Here is a 9,615-nt window from a genome sequence, read left to right as displayed (position 1 = left end):
TAGGGAAAGCATCCAAGGTCTTTGGAGAGAGGAAGCTGCTGTTTTCCCAGTGGAAAAACCCATAGTCCCTCACTGTGATTTTGGAGGTGAAAATGAGATGGGATACGTTGCAGTATACTGCTTTACAGGATGACATTAAGTGGAAAAGGAAGCAGTGTAATTTTAGTTATCAGATGAAATGTCAGGGAGCCTCTCAGCTTCAGCTGCTGTTACTGAAACATCTGCTTAGGTCCCAAATCCCTTAACGCCAGAAGGTATGAACCATTGACAGCCTTTCCACTTAAGGCCAACAGATCTTTCACACTCTGTAGTTGTCAAAATAAACTTTTAGTATGACAGAGAGAAGATAAGGAAGAAAAATACTTTGTTATTGTTGTACTCTTAAAAACATATATACATGCCTGTATATTTAAGAAAAAGACTCCAAACTTTAAAAAATATTCTAAGGTTTGAGTAGATATATCTACAGTCTCACTGTGTTAGGTGACATCTTTAACATGCACAAGATAAAGTGACAAGTTCATTTATACACATTGCAAAATTGTAATTAATGAAAAAAGTCAGTGTCTAATGAATGTTAAATGTTTGTGATATTTCTGTAACAAGTCATTGACATTTTTCAGTACTGATAAGGTTTTCAGTCTAAAATAACCAAGTAAAATATGTATTTGCTTTTTAGAGCAAAGTTGATCAAGAAAAGCAGTTTGTACTTTTGGAACATATGGAGAAGATTAACAGGTATTCAGCCATTGTTGTTCTTTTTTATTCTGTTGGATAGCAAACATGAAGTTAAATCCAGTAACAGTGTTTCATGGATAAAGTGATGGAAATTACATTCAGGTTAGTCATTTAAACTTTTTTGTCTTCAGGGGGCTTTATCTGAAGCTCATTAAATATTTCACTTGTGAGTATATTAAATGCTTGAGTGTGTTTGCCTGATTTATACACCACTGTATTATGCAACTACCCTATGGCACATTAAAATTAATGTTTTCTGTAGGATTTGGATGGGGATTTGAGAGAGTAATTGTTCACCAGGACAGGAAACATTATGTAGTGCATTTAAACTCATTGGTGTAAGGCTATTTGTTTGGGACTTCTGTGTATCAGAAAGGGAAGGAGAAATAAGTGAGAGTGATAAGCAGCAACTAAAACTCTTGAAGAAGAAGGGTAGTAACTAAGTTTAGAGATAAAAGTCATTGACACCAAACCAGTAGAATGGAGCTGATAGCTGAAGATTTGATGTGTTATAAAGATACAACTGGGGGTAGTTATTAAAGTTTCCAGGTAAATACCAAGTTTGTAAGTGAGGTTTACTGAAGTTCTAGAGATTTATAAAGGAAGAGGAGATGCCTGTCAACTGAGTTAGTTACAACTGAACAACAGGGAACACTTGCTAAGAAAAGCCAAATCACCTGGTTACACTCTGTTTCTAATTACTGCGTTACTTCACAGGGAAGAGGAAGGCTGAAGCAGTCCACTCATTATTAACTTTTTTTAGTCTTTTTTCAGGAAATAGCATGGAAGAAATTGTTACAAAATTGAAGCAAGATGGTTCTCCTTTTGCCATTAAGCAGCTAGAGGTAATGTTGTCTTTGTTACTTTTGCTGGAGATTAAATCTGGTTCTGTAGTTTATCACAGGGCAGACTTTAGTCACCTCATTAACATCACTAATACTACCTGACATCAGTAGGACATTGGACTGGGGTCCTCAGGTCCTTGCATACAGTCCTGGGGGGCTGTCAGTAGAACTACTCCAAACTCCCAAACCCAAACCCCCCCCTCCCCCGAATCAGGCTGTTCTTAGCAACAAAGGTTCCTTTATAGCTTCTCATTTTGTTGCCAAGACTTGGAATAAAACAGTGTCAGAACAAGGTTGTTGTTTTTCTTCCATTCTAGAAATCTTGAGTAAACAGCAACCAATTTATCATGAAAAAGTATTTTTTGATCTTTAATGCATTTCTGAGTGTTGGATGTAGTCACTACTAAAAAAATTACAGTAATGCTACACACTTAATACACACTTCAGCCTCAAAAACAAGAAGCTATTTGCATTCGTTTATAAGTAATGTGTGTATTTTCTTTTTCCTTTGAAGCATCTGTATTCAGGTGCCTTGTAAGTGTGTGTTGGAGCTATTCAAATATTACAATTGGATAGAACACAAGCATTTCTCCGAAGTCTTTGTTTCAACTCTAGTTACAGCTCACAGAAGTAATCTTCCTTTTGTAATAAAACATCTGTCATCTTCAGACTTCCATTTGAGCAGAAGGAATATAATTTCATAATGTAGTATGATCCAGTTCTTCACTTTTCCCCTGTGATAGAGCTGGCAGGGAAAGTAGTTATGTTAAGATCTTTTGAGACAGTTTGATAGTATGTTAATAGCAGTCACTCTTGGTGGCTCTTACTTCTTTATAGTATTGAGTTACAAGGCAGTATTTTATTTGTAGATTTTTATAAGATTTAATATCTGACTGAATATTATATTAATTAGTTTCATTGGAGGTTGAAAACAAAAAATTATTTGCACGTAGCTTTTCCTAAGTTAATGTCATACAAATGTATGGCACTTTAAAACGTAATCAGACCTAGTGGAACTTTTTAAAATAGCATATAGGCTTTAACAGGGCCTTCATTGAAAATACAGTTCCTGCTACAGAAGATACAAAGAGTCTGGGAATACTTTGTAACTGAAATGAGTTAACTAGATGGTTAACTAGATAGTTTTTTCGGCCACATTTGCCCTAGTTACCCAAATTCGTCTTGCTTCCTTCACCTGCAGCCTCATAAGTCAGATCTCCCTTATTAAAAAAATAAAATTGTTCTTGTTCTTTGTTGTTCAGTGGGGTATGTTTATTTCATAGTTTTAATTAAAACTTAAAATTATGTCATCTACTTCAAAATTGATTTTGTGTAACTTTTATTACCTGAACCACAACAAAAAAAGGCTCTTTTGTGTCTTCCTCATGTCTTTAACAGGACTTTAAAGCAGCTTTTTGCTTTCATATGATTTGTAAATGAATGACTGTCCTTGGTGTTGACCCAAGTTCCTAAACAATTGTCTATTCTGTTTGAGAGATGAGACTGTGTTAATGTGAGCTGCTTCTGTCCATACAGAAATTAGTGGGAAACCAAAAAGCACAGACTTGTGTTCTCTAGCAGGTGCAAGGCTTATTAGTGTGAACAAGTAGAACAAGTACATCAGTTTCAGAGAAGTTTCTCACAGCACATGTTCTGTGCTAAGCAGAAGGATTAAGTAAGCTTCTAGGATCAGATCCTTGATTTTGTCTTTGGAAGATCAACAAAACCAAAGAAGGAATTTCTGGGGAGATGATGTTAAAAAGGGCTTCAGGTATAAATTTGGCTTTCTCCAGGAAATACTTACCAGTTAATCAGAATCAGAGAATTGATTTTGTTGGAAGAGACCTTTAAGATCATCACATCCAACCATTAATCACGCACTGCCAGGTTACCACTAAACCATGTCGCTCAGCACCACATCTGTCTTAAATATCTCCCATATGTAATACAGCAGCTTTCCTGTGATGCTTTGGCTGGAGACTCTTACTTTGTCAAAGCTCATCCAGAAGCATTGTTGAGTGGGAATGAAGAAAGGCTTTCATATTTTGGAACGTAAGTGTAGGTGTCATCATCTATTGCAAGGAAAGCAATCCACTGGACCTCTGGGAGATTTTTCTTTAAGTTTAAGAAAGCCTGCCTCTAGGACTCTCAGCACCTCAGGTCAGAAGCTTTAATGGGCCTTGGAGGCAAAAGATGCAGCCACTATTCTAGCTGTTATTCTTGTAAGGGGCTCCACTGAGTCAGTGCCATTTAATTCAGTCACCTTCTGAGGGTATTTTATTGGAATTCAGGTCTATTGCAAATTCAGTTTGTAGCTTTCAGGATGATTATGGTGAAATCAGGATGTCTCAAAGATACTGGAATAGATGTTAAATACTTCTGTGAAGACTTCTCTGCATTTTAGTACTCCCTGCTTCAGCCTATCCTATCTCCTTCTCAGGCTTGTTCCCTAGCACCAATCCCCTCCTCCTCTTTGTACAGAGCATTTATTTATAGACACAGTGGTGACTCATTTTTCTGCAATTACACCTACCCATTTTCTTTCCTTATTCCTTTTCCTTTGCTTGATTTATGGCAGTGCCTTCTCCACCTTCAACCTCATTGATATGCAAAGATAAGGCAGCTGCTGGGTGCACTAGGCTAGTTAAGTGCTGTTTTCAGATCTTCCCCATTCCAATGCTTTCTTTGGCCAGAAAGAACTTGCTATTACCATTTCACCTATGGAACCACCTGGTTGCACTGTACATACCAAGTCTGAGCAAAGACTTTCATCTTGATGAAGAAATGTGAAACTCAATGGAGAAAAGGTCCCATTCAAAGGTAAAGCCAGCAAGAGCATATCCCAGGAAATAGAGTCCAGTTAAGAGTTGCTATCCACCTGAGACCTACATAGTGATGTAACCAGAAGTATAGCTGGTTTCTTTACCCACTGAAAGGGAGCTCATTGTCAGAGCTTTACCAGAACTCAGGAAACACAGACAGTTTGAGCCAGCATTAGTTCTAAATCAGTTTCTCTCTGAAGCAAAGTGGTCAACATGCAAAATAGAATGATAGCATCAGTGCTTTTAAGGTACAGTTGCATACCTTCCTGCTTGTATCACAGTTGCATGTTTTCCAGCTTAACTAGGCAAAATGGGTCACTGCTGTATCAGCTGGTGTCTGGAGAGGGATGAAGAGTAATTAGGAGCCAGAAAAAATGTTAATGTTGATGACTGGAAACCTGCCATTTCAGTCTGTGGGTAAGGACTCTAATGTCTGCAATGAAAATAATGTAAAGAGGCAAATCTTACCATCTGCTGCTTTTCAGTAGTGGTAAAAATGTCCTAATTAACTGGAATAACTATTATATTGTGAATAATGCAGAGCTTTTAGTTGTGTTTACAGGGGAAGAGCAGCCTTGTTTAGAGTAAGAAAACAAAAGACCAGTAACAATAAGATTTAGCTCCTTTTCCTCACAACTCTGAAAGCTTTAAAGCTCAGTTCTGTTTTCTTAACTAGGTCTTTCTCCCCATCTCCCCCTACTGTTTACTGACATGCTGTTAACTGAAAGATAGTCATGAGAGCCAGATTTACAGCATTTGTTTGTGTGCCTTAAACAGATCCTGTCTGTTGTGTAATATTTACAGCCTGTAACACTGTCAAAGGAAAGGCAAGACCTCCAGGCTTCCTATCCGCACAGCAGTGTAGGGCTAAATTACTGCAGTATCTGTTGATCCCAGACAAGGAGTCTAGACAAAAATGCCTTTATGTTTGATTTCTTGCAATATTTTTTCTTCCACAATTTTCTTCTTCATGTATTGTCTATCCTTCGCAGGTTATCATAAAGGAACTGCTTAAAGTTTGTTGTTAATCTTACTACCTTCCCATTCTTACTGTTGTACCAAATAAAACTTAAGTGCTGTACAATATCAGCTACCATATCAGGAACATCTGAGAACATTCAGACTATATATGATATTCAAAAATGGAATATAATTACTTGTAACAGTCCCCTTCACTTCTCAAAAGAATCTGTTTGGAAATAGCTTTCAAGCTGCATTAGATGCTCTGGCTAGTAGTAATTTGATGATAAATTATGTGACCTTAGGCATTTTAGATGGTCCACACATCTCAGAGACCTTGCTGATAAAAGTTTATGCAAGTAAGTTCGTTTCATGACAGCATGGGGGAGGGAGCAGGAGAAACAGGTATCACATAAGTAAGCTCAGGGAGAAAAGCGCCATTGTGTACTTAACTATAAAATGCAAATGTGCCTAAACTGAAGAGAATAAAAATAATTGTTAATGTCTTCCCCAGACTATTAATAAGATGTCACCTACATCCTTAAAACTGGCGCTCAGACAGCTCAGAGAAGGAGCTTCCATGAGCTTACAAGAAGTATTCACAATGGAATACAGACTGAGCCAAGCATGCATGGTAAGCAAGCAGCTGATCCTTGTAGTAGAACAGAGTTGCTAACTGAATTATCTGAATTAATTCCTCATAAAGCTTGCCCATGGTATCATTATTAGTTTTGTCACATTTTAAAATAAGATCTTTGTATATCTGATTAAATTATTTGTGATAGAGTAAAACTTTTTAAAATGAGTGAAAAAGTACCAAATTCTGATATGTTGTAGTGCCTGAAGGTATCCTTGTCATTTTTTTCTGAAACTAGTATTGTTGCTCAATTGGCAGTGAAGCATCCTTAGGGATTTAAATGTTACATTTACCTTTATAAATAAAAGAATGTTTCTAGGATTCCATTTAACTACAAAGTGTTCCAAGTATGCAGAATACATCAAAAAACCTGAAGACTGCTCTTTCTCTTAAGAATTTCTGATCCTACACACCTTAGCCCCCACCAAGCATAACTCTTAAAAAAATCTGAGACGTAGCACAGAAAGAGGTTTACATGGTGAGAAGTTGTCTGATCAACTACAGTTCAACAGACTGATCTTAAGGATTGTGGCTGCATTTAAGCAAGAGGATATAAAGCTCTTTAGTAAGGAAAGTCAAAGTAGGACTAGATGAGAACAGTACATGTACAAGGGATTTAACTGAACCTTGAGAACAGAGTCAAGCAGAAGGGGGATAGTGAAAGATGAGGTAAATAGAATCTGTCATGTTACAAGTTTTTTCTTTTTATCTTTCAGAGAGGCCATGACTTCTATGAAGGGGTTCGAGCAGGTAAGTGTGCACACCAGAAACATTTCTCAAACTTAACATGCAAACTTGCTGTTGTGTTGCATCTCTGGAGGTTAAGAAAAGTGCATGTAACAACAGCTCAGAAGACACCTTCCTCCCTGCTACAGTTTTTGCTTATTGAATTCCTGGATGTCCAAAATTGATAATGTGTTCTGAAGTGTAACAGCCATGTGTTTTCCTTTGTGTAATCTCAGTTTCCTAATGTTATTTATCTGCCTCGTAACACTGCACCATGAAAAGGTTTCACCAGTTTATTGGGAAAGTTAAAAATTTATTTAATGCTCACAGGAGCAAGTAGCTACATGTATCATTTGTGCGTCTAGATTTAGTGTTGCCACACAGCTGGCTCAGCCAGCTATAACATGGTTTAATACTCAATGTTCATGTAGGAAATTGCTAGAACAGCAACTACTTTCACCTATGTCTAAAATGTCTTTATATAGAGGTGTCTAACTATTAAAAAATTAAATATGTAAACTTAATGTTAAATAATTCAGCATTTTAAGGTTGTGGTAAAAGTAGAGCAGCAGCTCAGCAAGTTCGTCTAGGGGACAGACTCAGATTCTGTCCTTGATTCTACTGCTGATTCACTGTGCAGTTTGTCAAAGCCAATGTCACATCTGTTAGATACACTAGTAGTTAGTTATGTACTATTCAGCACAAGATGAAGCAAAGTAGAAGCATTTCCTTTTCCAAGGAGTTTACAGTACAAGACATGGGGATGAATAACACTTTGGGGGTTGAGGGAACCGGGCTTTTCATTCACACTGTAACGTACTCCAGCATGTATTATCACCTCCTCATCTTTTATTCCTGTCTTTTTAAAGCAGTTTACAAATCCACTTGAGTAGTGTATATTAATTTGAGTGTTCACTATTAGTAATACAGTATTAAAGATAGCCTGGGGTGAGACACCAAGCTCCTTTGTACATCATGGAAAAAGTTCCAATTTTAATTAACCATTAGCACTTATTAGCAGGGACTCCTTTGAAGAATTTACCACACATGTTGAGAAGTACATGATTTTCATTGTGTTGGTAATGGGGACAAGGATATCTGAAAAAGAACATTGCTAGGATATATTCTACATCACCATATAAGCTGCTGAAATGTAGTTATTCAGGAAGTGACAAACTCAAAAGTCTGAGAGTCAGATGACCACCAGACCAAATTCTCACTTGTAAGGCACAAGGTCATTAAACCATCTGGGGATGTGGTACAGGACAAAAACAAATCACTTGTCCATACGGCCACTAAATTACATAAACTGCTTGTAAAGACAGAATCTGCTAAAACAGCATTTGTGAGGCTTCTCTATTACATAGGATGATATAGCAAAGGCTTAATTATATTAGGGGAAGAAAAAACTCAAAACACCAGAGTTCCAATGGCACTGACAGGGTGGCCAAGAAGATTAATTTGTTCTTGAAATACTTTTTTTTTTTTGACTCTGCTTACTGCATATATCTTGTTCTCAGATTTGTCTTGTTAGAATTGTTTCTTGTGTTTAAGAGTGGTGAAGATTCTCACTCGAGGTCAAGATCATTTTTATAATTGGGTCTAATCTCACAAAACTCATTATCCAACAAGGTGCTGAGCATCCTCTTTAATAGGGAGTAAGATTAAGTATTCACAGGATCAACCATAGTGAATAAAAACAAAAATGATAAAAATGTTAATTTAAGTGTTAGTCTTTTCTTTATTAAAACATTACATTCCAAGCATTTAAGAGCCAGCTGTTGACCCTGTCTACCACAAGAGGATCTACCACAAAGTTAAGATGTAATAATCATATTTTAGTTTTTGTCAGCAGCAATGGCCATAGGTCAGGATTTAACAACAGCTTCTATCTGCTTCAAACCGTAATTTTAACAGGCATGCTAGGGAAGTAGTTTGTTTAAAAGCTTTTTAAACCTGCTTTGACTCAAGGTCAAAATTTGCCTTCTCTTTTAGCCAGTTTTCTTTCAACCAGACTGAAAATCTGCTAGCAAACAGTCTTCCCCATTTATGATTCTTACGATTTGAGCTACTAAAGAAAGCCAAAACCCTTAAAGCAGAAAATCCACAGATCATATTTCATGCATATCCAGGTAGACTACAATCTCAGCAGCCTGCGGGCACAAAAATCTGTTTAGACTCCTGACTCTGTGTGCAGAAACATGCTCTTGAAATGGAATTGTAAAGGCCTTCTATGTATTGCTGCTCCTGCAAAGACCTTATTTCTGTGCAGCTCTGCCCTCTCCCCTGCAGTGCTAGCAGCTGGCAGGGGTGAGCCTTACCCTGGGCAACAACCCTCTGCAGTCAGCCAGGGAGCCCCTAGGTAGATTTCACTGCAACTAACAGAATTGCAGCTGCTTAGAAACACCAGTGTTTTACCTGTGCTGAATGAAGCTAAGCAATAGAACACTAACTGCAGTCCAGAAAAGCCACTTCTACTGAACAGGGAAGGTTTGAATTATTATTGTTATTTTTAAAACAGATAAAACAAGAACAGACCCTTAACACAATGTCTGCATTCAGTTATTTTTACCATAATGAATCTCCCTTAGCCTACCTTAGAAGTCTTCAGAATTCTTACTCTGTTCTTGTAGCAATCAATATCTCAAGCTGGAGAAACACAAAATACACAGGAGTTAACGCAGAAAAGGAATATTTTCATGATACTATCACAAAACAAGTATTTTAACGCATTCAAGATTAAAGATTTCATGGGAGAGCATTCAGTTTGTCCACTGGAGTAAAACTGGCCACAGGTACAAACAGGAGTATTAACTCGATTACACAATAGTGCTACAGAGCAGAGAATTACCAGCAGTTACTACCATATTTCAGAGTGGAAGCTGTA

The 9,615-nt window shown here is 37.3% G+C and overlaps 1 protein-coding gene across 1 annotated transcript in view; it reads left to right on the top strand.

The window, feature by feature from the left end:
• HIBCH (3-hydroxyisobutyryl-CoA hydrolase) overlaps positions 1–6,752 on the top strand; it is a gene marked incomplete at both ends in the record, with an annotated part of 29,918 nt that extends 23,166 nt beyond the window's left edge. The window contains 4 exons of the mRNA XM_010144073.1: positions 680–738; positions 1,502–1,583; positions 5,880–5,999; positions 6,719–6,752. Of these exons, the coding sequence (XP_010142375.1) occupies positions 680–738; positions 1,502–1,583; positions 5,880–5,999; positions 6,719–6,752 (295 nt within the window). The remainder of the gene's footprint in view (positions 1–679; positions 739–1,501; positions 1,584–5,879; positions 6,000–6,718) is intronic.
• Positions 6,753–9,615: the final 2,863 nt, after the last annotated feature.

The sequence above is a fragment of the Buceros rhinoceros genome, unplaced genomic scaffold (assembly GCF_000710305.1).
Source record: "Buceros rhinoceros silvestris isolate BGI_N320 unplaced genomic scaffold, ASM71030v1 scaffold44670, whole genome shotgun sequence".
NCBI classification, from domain to species: Eukaryota; Metazoa; Chordata; class Aves; order Bucerotiformes; family Bucerotidae; genus Buceros; species Buceros rhinoceros.
The sequence above is the reverse complement of the archived record's forward strand: the minus strand, read 5'-3'. Positions and strand labels throughout refer to the sequence as shown.